At 42.2% G+C, this 19,662-nt stretch overlaps 1 protein-coding gene across 1 annotated transcript; it reads left to right on the forward strand.

Annotated features, from left to right (window-relative positions):
• Window positions 1-4,651: 4,651 nt before the first annotated feature.
• Window positions 4,652-18,561, forward strand: KLF17 (KLF transcription factor 17; the record flags this gene model as incomplete). The annotated part of the gene is made up of 3 exons (XM_079937609.1): window positions 4,652-4,735; window positions 17,128-17,986; window positions 18,317-18,561. 3 exons carry the CDS (start codon window positions 4,652-4,654, stop codon window positions 18,559-18,561), a joined length of 1,188 nt encoding a protein of 395 aa, XP_079793735.1.
• Between the last annotated feature and the right edge of the window lie 1,101 nt (window positions 18,562-19,662).

Here is a 19,662-nt window from a genome sequence, read left to right on the forward strand (position 1 = left end):
GTGATGGGATTTCATTGGTGTGTTTGAATGTCGCTGGGTCACAGTCAGGGCTGGACAAGAAGGGAAACTTGTGGCAGGGACCAGCCTTCTCACACTGGTGCACTTGGTCTCCTGGGCAGGGGGCTCACAGACTGTGGGGCTGTTGAGGCAGCAGAAAAGTATGAAGTCTAATCTATCCCGGGTGATCTCATACATACTAATGGCTTCAACTCTGAAATCTACACCTCCAGCCTAGACTTTGCTTCCCAAGCTTCTAACACATGTATCTAACTGCTTCCTGAATATCCCCATTTGGCTATCTCATAGGTAACGTCAAAGTCAACCTGTTTAAAAAATGAATTCATCACCTGTAAACATGCCCTGAATCTGCTCTTCTTCCAACGTTCCCTTAGGGAATGGCATCAGCAACCTCCTAGAACTCAAGGTAAACACCTGGGAGTTTCCTTTGACTCACTTCTCTTCCCCAGCATCAATCCAATGCAGCACTAAGTTCTGTCTATTCTATTACCTTAGGATAGACACATTTGTCAACTGCATTCACTTTTTATTCATTTTTGCATTTATTCAATGTCTTTTTATGCCAGAACCTGTCCTGGGTTCTGGGAAACAAAAATAAACCAGTGTTTCTCAAACTATCTTAGTGAAGGACCATTTCTTTTCTTTTTCCAATCAGTCAAGAATGGATTCTTTTGTAAAATACAATGAAAATCAATTAGTAGAAAAATAAAATGAGAAAAAGGACAGACAAAATACAAGTCCCAGTTTTTCATTATTAGATTCAATAAACAAAAATTACTTGCCAAGTTACTATAAAAGTTTATAAATGTTTCTCTCGATTTCTGTACCTATCTCATTGCAGACTGGTTAAGTCTGCAAACTGGTGTCATCCATGGACCACACCCGGAGTAGCATAGAGGAGAGAGAGGTAAACACAGAACGGGGTATGTATATGTGGGCCTCAGAGTGGGAGGGAGGAAGGAAGAAAAGGAAGACTCTTAAGCAAGTAAAACCTAACCACATGATCAACAACAAAAGCAATTAGCTATTTGTGCCAAGATGTGGGTAACCCAAGGCAGTGGGAGCACAGAGGAGGCACCTAACCCAGCCTGAGTATCAGGGAAGTCTACCTTATAGGAGGTGCAAGACAGGTAGGAGCTCGTCAGCTTGCGGATGCTCTAATGACGAGCGGGAAGGATCCTCCTGGCAGAGAAAAGTTCTGGAGACATTAAGTAGCGTACAGCTTGCAGAATTACCTTTCCTATGATTTGATGGACTGACTGCTTTTCTCTGAGCCTCAGCATGCATAAATGGATGTGATAATCCTCTCTTTGAATGATGAAAGAAGAGAAGGATGAAAATGTAACAATGCCTGGTGCTTGGTACCACTGCTTTTTTGTGTGTGAGGAATATTCACAGGAATCAGAGCTCTCTTGGATGGCGGGGTAGAGTGGGTGGAGCCAAGACTGGTGTCCAGAATGACTCGGGCTCTGTGGGGGTGTGTGTGACAGGGAAAACAGGGGGACACGCCTGTCCCTGAGTCATTCCCAGGCCTGAGGCATGTTTCTCTAGGACAGTCAGCAGACAATGGGGTGTAGTTTTATGCTGGGGCAGGAGGCAGGACCCCAGAGTAAGCTTCTCTTCCCCTCCAGTCTCTGGTGTTCCAGATGTCCACAACAAAAATAAGGCTCTAAATTAAAAGGCTGAAGGGTGGGGCTGGTTCTGTGTTTTTGTGCCTTGCCCTGGGGAATTTGATGAAATAAAGATGTTAATGGGTTGTTCATAAATCACAAAGCTAATCCTCTTAGGTTCTGGTTGCTAATAAAGGAAGTGAGTATCAGGAAGATTAAATCAGTGATCCCCAAATCTCAAAACCAGAGTGTTATGAAATTAATTAATATGAAATGTGATTTGTGAAATAATTTTATCCTATAGAGGAATAAGGTGTTAAAAACTGATCTAATATGTCAAATACGATTCATTTCACAAATATTTTCTAAGTTTCATGTTGGAAGAAACGCTAGGTGTATGTTAACTGGAAGAGGCATCAAATGGGAGTCAGAGGGACTTTCCTGGTGGTCCAGTGGTTAAGACTCCATGTTTCCAATGCAGGGGGCATGGATTCGATACCTGGTCGGGGAACTAAGATCCCACGTGCTGTGAGGTTCGGCCTAAAAAAAAAAAAAAATTAACAAACGGGGGTCAGAGATGGCCCAGGAAGAGGTGATACTGGAGCTGATACCTGAGCTGGTGTTAGTCATAGAAGCATTGCCACTATTTCTCAAGGGCCTGTTCTCAGCCCCACCCCATGCTAGTACCTGGAGACACTAAGATTCTTAAGACTCTTGTTATCTCACCTGTTACCATAGAGCAAAAGTCCCTGCTCTCACCAAAAGCTCTCTTGTCTATTTGTATCGTGTTCTGTCTTTTCTTCACTTATCATAGTTGCTTCTATAATTTAACCCTCTCTCTGCTTCAATGTCAGTTTCAAACTCCTTCAGAAAAGTTGTTTACCAGGCAGTGTCTCAGTGTCTCTACCTCATCAGTGCCTGTTCCCTTCTCACCCACTCCAATCGGGCTTCTAGCTCCTCTATAACTGCTTTTGTCAACGTCACTAAGGACCTCCACCTTGTCAAATCCAATAGGCACTTACCTGTTTCTTAACTCAGCAACATTTGGTGCAGTCGAACATTCCCCCTTTTAAATATGTGCTTCTCTTGGCTTTTTTGTTTTGTTTTGGCCATGCCGTGTGGCTTGCAGGATCCCAGTTCCCTGATCAGGGATCGAACCTGGGCCCCCTGCAATGGAAGCCTGGAGTCCTAATCACTGGACCGCCAGGGAATTCCCTCTCTTGGCTTCTTGAAATATAATTTCCTGACCTTTCCTCTACTTTTCTGGCTGCTACTCCTCAGTGTCTTTGGATGACCTCACTGTTCTACCTGATCTTAAATGTAGAGGGAACTTGGGTTCTGTCCTCAGTTTTTCTCTATCTCCCTAGTTGATATCATTCACTCTTATGGACTTAAAACCACCATCTCTATGCTGACAACACCTAAATTTACATTTACATCCTTGACCTCTCCCTGAGCATATTTAATAGCCATCTCAATATCAACATGTCTAAAATGGAATTCTTGTTTCAGCTGCCTCTAAATTTTCTCAGATTTCCACCTTTCCATGTTACTAAATTGTGCAGTCATCTCTTGGTTGCTCTCCCAATAATCTAGGTGTCATCTTTGATTCCTCTTTTCCTCCCAGCCCTTTACCATTCCAATCCATTACCAAGTCCTGACTTTTTAAATTCTAAAATATTCTCTAATGACCACCCCCCACCCCGCACCAAACACTGACTTCTCTTTCTTGGAGACTTCCTTTAGCTTTCAAACTGGTGTCCCTGCTGCCATCTTGTCCATAAGCCTCAAAGGATCAGAATGATTATTTTCTTTTTATTGAGGTATAGTTAATTTACAATGTTGTATTAGTTTCAAGTGTACAGCAAAGAGATTCCGATTCTTTTTCAGATTCTTTTCCATTCCAGGTTTTTACAAGATATTGAGTATAGTTCCATGTGCTATACAGTAGGTCCCTGTCAGATGATTATCTTAAAAACTTAGATCATATCTATTTCCTGCTTAAAATCCTTCAGTGGCTTCCCATCACACTTAGAATAAAATCCAAACTACTTTCCATGGTCTCCAAGACCCTGCCCATCTCTGCTCTCACGTCATTCCACTCTCTCCCTATACTCACATCACTGAGGTCACCTGGCTCTCCCATTTCCCCTCTGGCCTGCCAAGCTCTTTCTTGCCCCAGATCCCTCCAATCTTCCTATGGCCGGTTCATTTCAGGCACTTGGTTCTCAGGTGAGCTGTGTCCTGTTTTGTTTTCTCCTCAGTACTCACCACCATCTAAATTTATGTTAACTATTATTATATTCATTTCTTGTCTGCCCATTTAGGATGAAAATTCCCTGAGCGAAAGAACCTTGTTCTGTCTTATTTGCCAGTGTATCCCTAATTCCAAAAAATAGTGCCTAACGCACAGTAGGAACTCCCAAAGTATCCTTGAAAAAAGACTTTGTTCCCCGGAGCTCCCAGTCTCCGGTTTGTACACACAAGGACATGGTACGTGGCCTATAGTGGAGGAGATCCAGCTTATGGCAAGAGCCCCGACCTGGTGGGGTGGTGTTGGAAGCTCTCCTGTCTGCAGAGGCCCTGCACCCCGATCTTCTGCTCTCTCCATCCTCTTTCCCTTGTTCCTCCACTCGGAAGTCAACAACGGCTGGCCAAAGTCTGAAACCTCGGTGTTCTCCACCCTCACTTGGGCCAAATAAAGATGTTCAGACTGAAGGGTGGATGGGGTAGGTAGGGTGGCGAAGACGTGAGACACAATAAGTGATGAAAGTCTTGAGGTCCCCTATTAATGACCCTGCTGCGTTTGGGCAGGATCAGCGCGAGGCTGGAGCCCCGCAGGGTGGGGCAGCGGCTGCTGGGTGGGTCGGTGGGTGCGGCCCTTGGCTCCGCCCCCCGCTGCTCTGTGAGAAGTAGAAGCTGAGAGCGGTGATTGTGGCGTGGTGGTGCCGCGACACCAGACTGCGACGCTCGGCGAGTCAGAGCTCCGTTCAGGTGTGGGTCTGGACCCTCGCGCAGGCTCGATGTGCAACAGATCCCAGCTTAAGATGGAGCAGGGAGCCGAGGACCTAAGCCAGTGGCATGGGGCTCCGCACCAGTTCACAGAGGTGAGTCAGGGCGTCAGCCCCAGGGCCCCGCGTGGGGGCTGAGGGCATGGAAGCTGGGGGAGTGGAGGGAAGTAGCAATCTGGAGGATTAGGGGTCCGAGGGACAGGTTGGGAAGGGAAGGGATGGAAGATCAAGAACCTAAATCACGTGTCGTTTATTCAGTTAATATTCTTAGCATTGGGTGCTGGGGGTAAAGAAATTCCGGATAACTTCTGATAGAGACTTTTGAGTACTCAGGAAAGAAGACAAAGTTAGAAAGTCAGAGGGAAGCAGACAGGGAGGAAAAAATTACTAATTGGCAGGCCTTTGACAGACCCTGGGAATACAATTGTGAGTTTACCATAAGATAGTTTGCCATGTTATTAATAAGTAGCTAAATGATCGGAAGTATATAAATTACTGTAAAGAAGAAATACAGGGTCCACAGAAATGAATAGTAGAGGTGTTTGATCTGATTTAGGAGGTGGAGAAGACAGCTGAGGATTCTGTCTGGGACCAGAGACAACTGGTTAGGTGAAGGGTTAGCAGATCCTCAGACCAGAGACAGAATGCCTCCACTTTGGAGGTAATGAAAGATGGACTGTGAGACCAAGACCAAGAGATTGATGGGAGAGTGGTCAAGGGGAGGGGAGGCAGGGACCCCAGCACCACCTAAGTCATGCGGGGCTTGAGTTGGTTATTCCAAGAGCAGGGGGGAGCCATTGATGAGTTTAAGCATGATCGATCACAATTAGATTTGTATTTTAAAAAGAGTGCCCCGGGGGTGGGGGGGGGGAATGGGCAGAAGTCAAGGCAATAATTAGAAAGGTATCATGATAATCCAATCAAAATGGTGGCCTAACTAGAGAGATGGAGAAAACGGAATGGATCTTGGAGAGGTGTTGGACGCAGACACCACAAGAATTGGTAATGACTTGGATCTAGGTTGTGGAGGAGGCATCCAGAACAATTGACCAGATTTCTGGCTTACAAAACTGGATAAGAATAGTGGTGACATTTTCTGAGAGCAAAGGATGAGAAGGAAGAGGATTAACAGTTTTTTCCCCTGGGGGTAGGTTGAGGGGTGGGTGTGTGAGTAAAGATGATCAAGAGTTTTGGACGTAGTGGGATGAAGTGCCTTTGGGCTATCCAAATGGACTGAGCACTAGGCAGCTTGAAGATTCGGAAAAGGTCTGCCCTGGAGCTATTGATTTAAGAATAATTGACTATAAACAGAAATGGATTCATTAACATGAGAAAGATTGCCCCGAGAGTAGCTTAATGCAAAGGGGACTGAGAAGGAGGAAGCCCAGAGAGAAGGGAAGGAGAAAAACCAAGGTAGTGTGTCAATGTGTTCCGGAGGCCAAGGGAAGGAAACATTTGAAGAACAATGGCCACTATATGGGAAAAGAATCTAAAAAAGAGTGGATATATGTATATGTATAACAGATTCACTTTGCTGTACAGCAGAAACTGACACAACATTGTAAATCAACTATACTCCAATAAAAATTTAAAAAAAAAAAAAAGAACAATGGCCAGTAGTCTCAGAAACTCATGAGAGGTCCAGCAGGGAGGAATCTGACATGTGTTTGGACTTAATAACACGGAGATCATCGGTGACTTTTATGAAAGCTGTTTCTGTGGAGAGATGGGGGCCAGACTGAACTTGGAGGCGAGATAGTGGTAAAGATGTGTTTAGACATCTCCAAAGAAGTTTGCCTGTGAAGAATCAGGAAAGTAAAAGGGAGGGAAAAGTGGCTGAGTTCCCCCAGAAATACCCATCCAACAGACAGTTATCTGGTACCTATTGTGTGCCTAGTTTATGCTAGTTAGTGAGCATATAGTGGCGAATAAAATGGACTATGGTTTTTTGGGTTTTTTAAAAAATTAATTTATTTTTATTTTTGGCTGCGTTGGGTCTTCGTTGCTGTGCGCCGGCTTTCTCTAGTTGCGGCAAGGGGGGGCTACTCTTCGTTGCGGTGTGCAGGCTTCTCATTGCGGTGGCTTCTCTTGTTGGGGAGCATGGGCTCTAGAGCGCAAGCTCAGTAGTTGTGGCTCACGGGCTTAGTTGCTCCACGGCATGTGGGATCTTCCCGGACCAGGGCTTGAACCCATGTCCCCTGAACTGGCAGGCAGATTCTTAACCATTGCGCCACCAGAAAGTCCAAATAATTTCTTAACATCATCTATTCAGTACCCCTAGTTGTCCCTCAAATGTCCTTTCCAGCTGGTATGTCCAAACCAGGAACCAGTTTAAGACCACATGCTGTATCTGGTTATTATGTCTCTTGAGTCTCTTTGAAATTAGAAAAGTTTTCTTTTTTCCTGACTTTCCATTTTTCATCATCCTAAGTTTTGTCTTGTAAAATATTCCTCCTCGTGGATTTATCAGATGGCTTTCTCGTGGTATGACTTAGCTTGATCTATCTCTTGTATTCCCTCTAAATTGAAGATAGATCTTAAAGCTAATTGGATTCCTGATTTGGGGTAAGGATGTCTCATAAGTATGATAGACTTCATCTTGCATTACATCAGGAGACACATTTGACTCCCCACATTTGGTGACATTAGGCGTGGCGCTTGAATTAGGCTAGCGAAAAGCCTCATTGATCTCTCTATTCAAACTTATATTTTAGCCTTGTGGTCAGAAAGTAATCTGTGTGATGTTACCTTGGATACATGCAAATGTCCAGTTCCCCACTATCATTCACTTACGGGTTTGAACCAAATATTAATTTTTCCTTAATCAGAAGTTTCCTTAGAGGTTGTAAAATGATTTTCAATTCCATCGTTCCTTCTACATGGATTTGTATTCTTCTGTAAAGTAGAATTTTTCTTAAACAACTGGAATCATTGGTTGAATTTGAAATAACAGTTTCCTATTGGACAGAATAAATGCTTCTTTCACTTCAATTCACAATGTTCAAAGCTGGAATGATAGCTGACCCTTTGTCACTTTTGGCTCATGAATTTTCATAGATTCAATCTATTAAAATCAACAATCATTCTTTTTGATTCTCAAACTGTCACAAATTTGGCCAGTGGGAACCCCTTCTGTACCCCCCCTTTTTTATACAATTAGTTTAAGTATTTCTTTCTTTTTTTTACTTATTCTGTTTATTTTTGGCTGCATCAGATCTTAGTTGCACGGGCTCTTTGTTGTGGCGTGCAGGCTTCTCTCTAGTTGTGGCGTGCGGGTTCCAGAGTGTATGGGCTCTGTAGTTTGCAGCACACAGGCTCTCTACTTGAGGCGTGCAAGCTCAGTAGTTGTGGCGCACTGGCTTAGTTGCCCCACAGCATGTGGGATCTTAGTTCCCTGACCAGGGATCGAACCCACATCCCCTGCACTGTAAGGCGGATTCTTTACCAGTGGACCACCAAGGAAGTCCCTCTGTGCCCCTTTTTAAACATTTAAAAAATTGTGGTAAAATCTGTATAACATAAAAATATCAGTATAGCTATGTTTAAGTGTATAGTTCAATAGCATTAAACACCTTCACATTATTGTGCAACCATTGCCACCACCCATCTCCAGAACTTTTCTCATCAAACTGAAATTTCCGTAATCATTAAAATAGTAACTTCTCAGTTTTCCCTCTGCCCACCCTCCACCCAGTCCCTGGCTATCACCGTCCTACGTTCTGTCTCCTTGAATTTGACTTCCTTAAGTACCTCATAAATAGAATCATACATTATTTGTTTATTTTGACCGGCTTACTTCACTTGGCTTAATGTCTTAATGTTGAAGCATGTGTCAGAATTTCCTTCCATTTTAAGGCTGAATGATATTCTACTGCAGGTATATAACAGATTTTGTTTATCTGTTGATGGACACTTGGGTTGCTTCCACATTTTGGCTATTGTGAATAATGCTGCTCTGAACATGGGTGTACAAATGTCTCTTCCAGTCCCTGCTTTCAGTCCTTGTAGATATATACCCAGAAGTGGGATTGCTGGGCATATAGTAATTCTATTTTAATCTGTTGAGGCAGCACCACTCTGTTTCTATAGCAGCACACCATTTTAACATTCCCACCAGCAGTGCAAGGGTTCCAATTTCTCCACATCTTGCCAACACTTTTTTAAAAAATAATAATCATTTTAGTGGGTGTGAAGTGATATTTCATTGTGGTTTTGATTTGCCTTTCCCTAATGGTTAATGATGTTGGAGCATCTATGTCTTTGGAGAAAAGTCTATTTAAGTCCTTTGCCCATTTTTGAATTGGGTTTTTATGGTAATTTTTAGGAGTTCTTTATATAGTTTAGATATTAATCCCTTACCAGATATGCGATTTGCAAATGTTTTCTCCCATTCTGTGGGTTGCCTTTACACTCTGTTGGTAGTGTCTTTTTTTTTTTTTTTTGGCGGTACGCGGGCCTCTCACCGCCGTGGCCCCTCCCGCTGCGGAGCGCAGGCTCAGCGGCCATGGCTCACGGGCCCAACCGCTCCGCGGCATGTGGGACCTTCCCGGACCGGGGCACGAACCCGCGTCCCCTGCATCTGCAGGCGGACTCCCAACCACTGCGCCACCAGGGAAGCCCGGAAGTGTCTTTTGATGCACAAAAGTTTTAAATGTCGATGAACTCAATTTTGTCTATTTTTTCTTTTGCTACCTGTGCCTTATAGTAAGTTTTGAATCAGGAAGTGTGAATTTTCCAATTTTGTTCTCCCTTTTCAGGACTGCTCTTGGCTATTTGGGATTCCATATGAATTTCAGGGTGGATTTTTCTAGTTTTGCAAAAAATGAATTTTGATAGGGATTGCATTGCAACTGGATATTGCTTTGGGCAGATTATTTCTTCCCATTTTTTAAAACGTCTTTAATTTCCTTCAGCAGTGTTTTATAGTTTTCAGTGATATAGTTTCAGTTAAACTCTGGTTATTTCTGAGTGATTCTTTTTGATGCTATTGTAAATTGAATTGTTTTCCTAATTTCCTTTTTAGATTGTTCATTGCAGTGTATAGAAACACAATGGATTTTTGTGTCTTGAATTTGTATCCTGCTACTTTGCTTAATTTGTTTATTAGTTCTAACAGGTCTGTGGGTCTGTGTATGTAATCTTTAGGATTTTCTACATATGAGTGTATCATCTGGGAACAGAGACAGTTTTACTTCTTTTCCAATTTGGATGCCTTGTACTTGTTTTTCTTGCCTGGTTGCTCTGGCTAGAACTGCCAATGCAATGTGAATAGAAGTTGTGGAGGCAGGCATCCTTGTCTTTTTTCTGATCTTAGAGGAAAAGCATTCAGTTTTTCACCATTGAGTGTGATGTTAGCAGTGGGTTTTTTATAAATGTCTTTTATCATGTTGGAAATTTCTTTCCATTCCTATGGTTTTTTTTTAATCATGAAAAGATATTGGATTTTTCAAATGCTTTTTTGTGCATCAATTGAGATGATGTGTTTTTTCACCTTTATTTTTCTTATGTAGTATGTTATATTGATTGATTTTTGTATGTTGAATCAGCCTTGCATTCCTGGGATAAATCCTACTTGGTCATGTTGTATAATCTGCTTAATATGCTGGTGGATCTAGTTTGCTACTTTTTTTTTTTTTTAAGGATTTTTATATCTGTATTCATAAAAGATGTTGGTCTATAGTTTTCTTTACTTGTGATGTCTTTGTCTGGCTTTGGTATCAGGGCAATGCCCAGCTCATGGAATGGATTAGGGAGTGTTCCCTTCTCTTCTATTTTTTGTTAGAATTCAAGAAGCATTGACATTCTTCTTTTAAGAGTTTAGTAGGATTCAACATGAAGCCATCAAGTAAACAAACTTTCTCTGTCCTGGAAGCTTTTGATTACTGATTCAGTCTCCTTACTAGTTATGGGTCTATTCAGATTTTCTATTTTTTCATGATTCAGTGTTGGTAGATACTGTTTTTCAATGATTTTATCCATGTCATTTAGGTTATCCAATTTGTTGGCATGCAACTGTTCATAGTACTCTCTTATAATTCTTTTCATTTCTATAGAATTGGTAGTAATGTCTTCACTTTCATTTCTGCTATTAGTAATTTGAGTCCTCTTTTTCTTGGTCAGTCTAGCTAAAGGTTTGGCAATTTAGTTAATCTTTCCAAAGAACCAACTTTTGGTTTCATTAGTATTTCTCTAATATTTCCTTCTGCTAACTTTGGGTTAGTTTTTTTTTTTTTTTCCTAGTTCCTTAAGGTGTAAATCTAGGTTGTTGGTTAGAGATCTTTTTAAATTATAAGCATTTACAGTTAAAGCTTCCCTCTTAGTCCTGCTTTTGCTGTACCTCATAAGTTTTTTACTGTTGTTTTCATTTTCATTTGTCTCAAGTATTTTCTAATTTCCCTTGTGATTTCTTTTTTTGATCTATTGGTTGTTTTATTATTATTTTTTTTTTACCTATTGGTTGTTTAAGAGTATGTTGTTTAATTCCACAGATTTGGAGATTTTCCAGCTTTCCTGCCATTATTGATTTTTAACTATCTTTCAAAATCTCTTAAGCCTTAATTTGTGACCTAACGTATGATCTATTCTGGAGAAGAATGTACCATGTGCACTTGAGAAGAATGTGTATCCTGTTGTTGTTGAGTAGAGTGTTCTGTATATGTTTGTTATATCTAGTTGGTTTATGTGTTGTTCAAGTTCTCTGTTTCCCTACTTATCTTCTGTGTGGTTGTTCTAGTCTTCATTTAAAGTGGGGTATTGACATCTCCAACTCTTACTTAGAACTGTTTATTTGTCCCTTCAATTCTGTCAGTTTTGGCTTCAGATATTTTGATGGTCTATTATTATATGTAAATGTTTATAATTGTTTATCTTTTTGCTGTATTGAACCTTTTATTAAAATATAATATCCTTTGTCTCTTGCAACTTTTTTGATTTAAAGTCTATTATGTTTGATAGCCACTACTATAGCCACGCCCACTCTTGTTTACTATTTCCATGGAATATCTTTTCACTTTCAGCTTATTTTTATCTCTGGATCTAAAGTAATCTCTTGTAAACAACATATAGTTAGATAATGTTTCTTTTACTCCATTCTTCCAATCTCTGTCTTGATTGGAGAGTTTAAACCATTTATATTTAAAGTAATTAATGATAAGGAGAGACTTCTGTCATTTTGCTCTTTGTTTTCAATATGGCTTTTAGCTTTTCTTGTCCCTTGTTTCCTATATTATATCTTTTGTGTTTAGTTGATTTTTTTTTTGTAGTGAAACTTTATTTCCCTTCTCATTTCCTTTTGTATATATTCTATAACTATTTTCTTTGTGTTTACTATGGGGATTACATTTAACATTGCCAAATTATAATATTCTAATTTGAATTTATACCACTTTAATAAGATAAAAAAATTCCCCATCCAGTTCTGTCCCCACTCCATTTCAGTTATTAATGTCACAAAGTTACATCTTTATGCATTGAGTGTCCAAAAATATAGACTAATAATTTTTTTTAATGCATTAGTGTCTAAGAAAACTGTTTTCCTTCATTCTCACACTCACACACTTAGGACGTCATATATGTGGGTTTTCTGCACCAAGAAACTCTGACACTAACTGCTTGGAATTAGTGCCCAATCCCACGGTTAAGGGCTTAATCCCACAGACTGCCCCCTACCCCCTGCTTCAGACGCCAGTCCTAAGTCCAGGTTGTCACCTGGGCTTCTGGCCAACTGGCTGTAAATCAGGGCCAGTTTCTATGACCTCCTCCTCAGATTTGATAATTTTCTAGAGCAGCTCACAGAACCCAGGAAAAGTTTACTTACTATTGCTGATTTATTACAAATGATATTTTAAAGAATACAATTGAACAGCCAGATAAAGAGATACGTAGGGGGTGAGGTATGGGAAAGGGGCACGGAGCTTCCATTCCTTCTCTGGGCACAGCACCCTCCTAGCACCTCCATGTGTTCAACAACCAAGAAGTTCTCTGAACTCTGTACTTTGGGGATTTTTATGGGGGCTTTATCATGTAGACATGATCAAGTATTAACTCATTTTCTAGCCCCTCTCCCCTCTCTGGAGAATGAGGGATAGGGCCAAAAATTCCAAGCTTCTAATGGCTTGGTCTTTCTGGTGACCAGCCCCTATCCAGGAGCTTACCAAGAGTCACCGCATTAGAACAAAAGATGCTCTTATCATCCAGGAAATTCCAAGGGATTTAGGAGCTCTGTGTCAGGAACTGAGGCAAAGACCAATATACTGATTTCTTATTCCACCATTAGTCTCTCAAATCATGTAGAAAACAAAAAGTGGAGTTACAAATCAAGTACAATAAGACCAGTTTTTATAGTTGTCCATATATTTGTCCTTACTAGAAATCTTTATTTCTTCAGATAGTTTTGAGTTAATGTCTAGTGTTCTTTCATTTTGACCTGAAGGACCCCATTACCATTTCTTGCAGGGCAGTTCAGGTCTAATGACATTAAACTCCTCCAGTGTTTGTTTATCTGGGAATGACTTAATTTCTCCTTCATATTTGAAGGACAGCTTTGCCAGATATAAGATTCTTGGTTAGACAGTTTCTTTCAGCATTTTGAATATGTCAGCCCACCGCCTTTTGGCATCTAAGGTTTCTGATGAGAAATCTGCTGATAATCTTATTTGGGATTCCATATATGTGATGAGTTACTTCTTTCTTGCTGCTCTCAAGATTCTTTCTGTCTTTGGACAGTTTTGATTATAATGTGTCTCAGTGTGGATTTCTTTGATTTTATTCTATTTGAAGTTCATTGAGCTCCTTGGAGGTCTATATTCATGTCTTTCATCACATTTGACATGTTTTCACCCACTATTTTTTCAAGCAATCTCTGACCCTTTCTCTCTCTCTTCTAGGACTCCCACAATGCATATGTTGGTCTGCTTGAAGTTGTCTCACAGGTCATTTAGGCACTCTGTTCAGTTTTCTTCAATCTTTTTTCTTCTTGTTCCTTAGCTTGACAACTTCAATTGTCCTATCTTCAAATTAGCTGATTCTTCTGTCTACTCAAATCTGCTTTTGAATCCCTCTAGTCAGTTTTTCATTTTAGTTATTATATTTTTCAGCTCCAGAATTTCTTTTTTTAAAAAATAAATTTATTTATTTATTTATTTTTGGCTGCATTGGGTCTTCATTGCTGCACGCGGGCTTTCTCTAGTTGTGGCAAGTGGGGGCTACTCTTCCTTGCGGTGTGCTGGCTTCTCATTGCAGTGGCTTCTCTTCTTGTGGAGCACAGGCTCTAGGTGCGCAGGCTTCAGTAGTTGTGGCACGTGGGCTCAGTCGTTGTGGCTCGTGGGCTCTAGAGTGCAGTCTCAGCAGTTGTGGCGCACGGGTTTAGCTGCTCCGCAGCATGTGGGATCTTCCCAGACCAGGACTCGAACCCGTGTCCCCTGCATTGGCAGGCAGATTCTTAACCACTGTGCCACCAGGGTGCCCAGAATTTCTTTTTAGTTTCTTTTTAGGTTTTCTATCTCTTTACCAAAATTTCCATTTTGTTCATACATCATTTTTGTGACTTTGTCCACATCTTCTTTTAGCTGTTTGAGCATCTTTAAGACAGACAGTTGTTTTAAATTCTTTGTGAAGTAAGTTCATCATTTGGTCTTTCTTAGACATTTCTGTTTATTTTTTTCCCCCCTTGAATGGGCCATACATTCCTGTCTTTTTATGACTTGTGATTTTTTTTGTTGTTGTTGAAAACTGGACACTTGAATCTTATAATATAGAAACTCTGGAAATCCAATTCTTCCTCTTCCTCAGGGTTTGCTGTTTTTGTTTGTTTATAGCTTATTTAAATTGATGTGTATTGTCTCTGTGCCAGCATCAGCTTGAGAGGTAAACTTAAGGTTTTCTTAGACCTTTTATGAGCCTGCATCTTTTCCTGGATATGTGTGGTGACTTTCCAAATTTTCTAGTATATGTGGTTACTTTTGAATATACTAGTTCTTAAATGTCTGGTTCCCAAAAGGTGAAAAAGGAAAAATGAAGGGGGAAAGAAACAGGCGCCAGAGACCTCCATGGCAGTCCAGTGGTTAAGACTCCGTGCTTCCACTTCAGGGGGCATGGGTTCCATCCCTAGTCAGGGGACTAAGATCCCACATGCCATGCAGCACAGCCAAAAAGAGAGAGAGAGAGAGAGAGAGAGAAACAGGTGCTAGTCCTTTTAAATACCCTGGAAGTCCTGTCATTTGGAGGAGAGGTTTGTGACAATGGCTTCCCACCTCTGTCTGCTCATCATGATCAGAAGCAGCAATTAGTGATAATACAGATTACTCAATATTTGGAGCACAAGGTTTTCATTGCCCACTCTGGCTCCCACAGGTCCAGAAATGTGTGCACAGCTTCCTGGTATGGGACCCGGGGTGTTTTGGGATAGCCACTGCCTACCTAAGAGCTGAAACTGACTGAAATTAACTGCAGTTTACCTTCCAAGCCTTCCCTTGGAAGTCACAAGCATTTAATTGACTCCATTGTTCCAAAGTAATTACAAAAGGCAAATTCTGCAGGTGTAATTGTTATCTTGGTGGGGACATGGATTCCTGGTGCTTTCTACTCTATCATATTCCCTGGTGTCACTTCCTGTGTCCTTTTGACACAGTCCTAATAATCTTGGAAGTTCCCTTATTTTCTGGCACAGTAAGATGCACCACAAGCTCACTTATTCATTCCTTCTTCCAGACTTGGAGTCAGGAAATACTCCAAGGATGATTCTTCCTCTTAGGTAAGGAATGGAATTAAAGGCCAAAATCTGAGCATGAGGGGTTTGTGTTTGTATAAAATATTTCCTATTTAAATATAGCATTATTTTTTTTAATATAGCATTATTTTTATTTCTGATTTTTATAATTTCACTTATGCTGAAAATCCTGATTTCTCACAGTATTGTTTTAAAACCACTTTATTATGAAAAATAGCCCTCAAACAGAAAAGTGAATATAAGTACACAGCTCAATGGATTATTACAAAGTAAAGACCTTTGAAGCATTGTTAGCACTGCAGAAGCCCCTACAGTTTCCCTTATTGCCCCCTTCCCTCCCCTCTAATATTACTCATAGCCTATTGTCTGGACATAACTTCTTTGAATTCCTCTATTTCTGCCCTTTGGTGTTCCTGTAATTGGTAAAAGCCGCCATTGCTTTCTTAAGTTTTGCTTTCTTTTCTTTTTTTTAAATTTGTGTTTGAATGTTGTTAAATTTTTCCTTGATCTTTTTAAAAATAAATTTATTTATTTATTTACCTATTTATTTATTTTTGGCTGCGTAGGGTGTTTGTTGCTGTGCTGTCTCTAGTTGCGGTGAGCAGGGGCTACTCTTCATTGCAGTGCACGGGCTTCTCATTGCTGTGGCTTCTCTTGCTGCGGAGCACAGGCTCTAGGCTCACGGGCTTCAGTAGTTCTGGCACGCAGACTCAGTAGTTGTGGCTTGTGGGCTCTAGAGTGCAGGCTCAGTAGTTGTGGTGCACGGGCTTAGTTGCTCCGCGGCATGTGGGATCTTTGATGTTTTAGTATCTTCTATAGCTACTGTATTTTACTCATGTTTTGTTTTTCATATTTAAGTGGATTGGTCTTTTCTGGATCCTCTCAGATGGGAAATTATAGGGTAGTGTTCTCAATTTCTCAGCTCAAGAACTCTCTCTCTACTGCTACAGTAATTGACAACTTTAAAAAATATGATTCTTGGATCCTGTCCTGTTTCAAGAAGTTCTACCACCAATCTCTTCTTTTTTCCCTTGACTTCCAAGACAATCCCCCACCCTTTTTAAAAGTGTTTTTAAAAGTCTGCCTCTTTTCTTTACCTCTTCCAATGCTTGATCTCACACCTGCCCACAGCATTCCCACTCAGGTGAGAACCTCTTCGTAGGTAAATATTTGTGAATGGTTTCTAAGTTTTGCCAAAGCCAAGACTAACTGAACCCTCCATTCTTACCTTTATGGCTTTCTGAACCTGTTCTGCTGGTTTGGGATGATCCCTCACACTTAAACATAATCTGGAATTTGAGGGTTTTCTCAGTTTTGCTGAAAGTACAGGTTGTAGAATATTTTATTTGCTCTTTGTGCTTTTTTTGAAATAAAACCGAAAACATGCCCAGCAAGGAAAGTGGCATGAGTCGCATCTAGATTTCCACCACGCTTCTATTAGCCAGACTTGCATTTTGTTTGTTTGTTTGTTTATTTATTTAGTGGCTACACTGCATGGCACATGGGATCTTAGTTTCCCAACCAGGGATGGAACCTGCACCCCCTGCAGTGGAAGCACAGAGTCTTAACCACTGGACAGCCAGGAAAATCCCCCAGGCTTGCATTTTAGAAAGCCCAAACTGGAGAATGGCCTGGAGGTGGAATAATTTAGGCAAGAGATGATAGAGGCCTGGATTAGGGTGGGGCCTGGAAATGGGGAGAAGGGACATGTGGAACTGGAATTTGAGCTATGGTGAATTTCACCTGACTTTCTTTTTCTAAGGATACTGAGAAGTCAATGTCCATCTTGGATGTGTCTTCATCTCCCAGAAACAGTGGAGTGCACACCTCTTGGAACCATGGCCCAACAGGCATTCAACACGTCCCTCAGTGCATAGAGCTGGAGACGACCTCCTTGGTCTCTGCTGAGGCACCCAGGCAGAACGCCAGTGAAATGGGGTCACACTTCAGTATGTTGCTGCCTGACCACGGTGTGACCTACTGCCCCCAAGTGACTTTCACTCCTTCCCAGATGATTTACACTGAGGGAATGTCTCCTTCCCAGACAGAAATGATTTTCAAGGGGTCCCAGGCGATGCCCTTAGGAGAGCCCAGTATTCCAGGGGTGGCCACGACCTTTGGTGGGAATCTAAGGATGTCCCCCAATGGGCCGCCAGTCTCACCTGCCAGTGGAATCCCAATGATGTCCCACGTCAGAATGCGAACAATGCCTTATTCTGGCCTCCCAACAGTACCTTCTAATGGAGGCCCTTTAACACCTAAAACATTATTGGATCCAACCATGCCTTCCACTGAGGCCCTGGCAATGCTCCGCTCTTTGGATCAGATGTTGCCCCCTAGAAACCCCCACAGCTATGGGATGCCCCCAGCTGAATCGCCATTATTGCTGGCTTTGGAATCCCAGGGCCCTCTTGTGAGCCAGCCAGTCTCCCAGGAAGACCCCTTCCTACCTAAGCAGCCCTTACCTGCTCCACGGAGAGCAGAGCAGTACTCCAGGGCCCAGGAAAGGCCTCCCAGGAGGAGATCCCCAGTTTCAAGGCCTTACCGCTGCGACTATGAGAACTGTGAAAAAGCTTACACTAAGCGCTCCCACCTCGTGAGTCACCAACGCAAACACACAGGTAAATGAGGTGTCGGATGGGTGGGGTGGGTGGAGAGATCTCTGGACTTTAGATTTGTGGGGGACCCCTGGTTTGTAGTGGTTTGGGATTAGCCCAGCATCCTTCAAGTTTGGGATCAAGCTCTTCTGGGCCCACCAGCTTGCTTTCCCACAGTCCAGGATGACTATGCCAAGGTGGAGACTGCTGATGGTGCTGTCTTCTCACTGCTGTCCTGAGTTTTTCCTTTTCATTCCTCAACGTTGACTGCTCTGCTTCATAAAGTCAGACCCCTTCCTTCCTACCTGCTGGCCTCTTCCTCAAAATTCCTTCCCTCCCTTGTCATTCCCCCAGGTGAAAGGCCCTATAAATGCATGTGGGAAGCCTGTACTTGGTCCTTCTTCCGTTCTGATGAACTTAGAAGACATACTCGGATACACACCAAATACCGACCACATAAATGTGACCAGTGCGGCCGACAGTTCATGAGATCTGACCATCTCAGGCAACACCAAAGGACTCATATGCGGATGCCAACATCCCCAGACCCACCGGCTGACAGTGGACGTATGGCTGGTCCTTCTGCTCCTGGTCTTTAGGTCAATCTGCTCTTCCCCTCATTTTGGCTTCTCTGCCCAGATCTTGCCTGCCTCTGACCAGCTAGTCTCTTTGGTAGGTGTAGGTTTTGATGAAGACAGAAAGATTATGAGGCAGTGTGGAAGCCCATATGAGCTCTGGACCTAGTCGGGGCTCCTCAAAAACTGTCTTGGGTGTCCTCACATCTCTGGGGCCACCTACTTTTGTGCCAAGTTCAGCCACATGGCAAGATGGAGCAAAGTAGCGGTTGGGAGCTTTATAAAAAGCTCTTATCTTATGTCACTCCCAGCTTGAAACCCTTTAGCGACTCTCCTTTGCCTGCTACATAAAATCTAAGTTCCTTATCTTGGTCTTTGACAGTTTCCAGAGACAGACTATGTTCAAATCCTGAATTTACCACTTACTAGCCATGTGACTTTGGGAAAGGTCTTTGATCATTATGCCAGATTCCCTCTTCTGGTAAAAGAAAAACAGTATTGGACTGTTGTGAACACATCTTATGTACAAAATCAGATTGTGTCCGGCACTCACCAGCCTCATGCCCAGAGTTTGTCTCCTCCCATCATTTCCAGACTTGGATGGAACAAGACATGGGATCTGGCACCTCAAGTAGCCACTAGCAACCCAGGAATGTGGAAGAGTTAGTGCTCCTGGGGTAACATTTGACTAATGGGAGATGGGAGAAATCCAGGATGATAAATTCCCTCTTCTTCCCTCCCTTCCCTGAACGGTCTGGTGCAAGACACCATTTCTCCCAATGGGGAGACCTCCCCAGTAGCCAATGGACACACCTTCTCTGCCTCTTCCAGTCTTGTCATGAAGCAGACTCAACCTGCTATCACCTGGCACTGCCTCCCATGCTCTTGCGTCGAGTCCCTTTTCTCACTCTCAATGCCCTGTATTTGCATCACCCAAATAAAACATCAGTACTTAGTTCTTGTTCTAGGCTCTGTTTTCTAGGTAACTTGGGGTTGGAAGACATTAGACTGGGGCAGAGAAGGATGATACGCACTGTAACCTTCCCTCTTCCCCCCACCAAGCCCAGGTACCTGGACTAGTAAGTATCAGCTATTAAAAGGCCTGCTCTGCCCTGCCCCTCTCCT

The sequence above is a fragment of the Stenella coeruleoalba genome, assembly GCF_951394435.1.
Source record: "Stenella coeruleoalba genome assembly, chromosome: 1".
In the NCBI taxonomy this organism is placed as follows: Eukaryota; Metazoa; Chordata; class Mammalia; order Artiodactyla; family Delphinidae; genus Stenella; species Stenella coeruleoalba.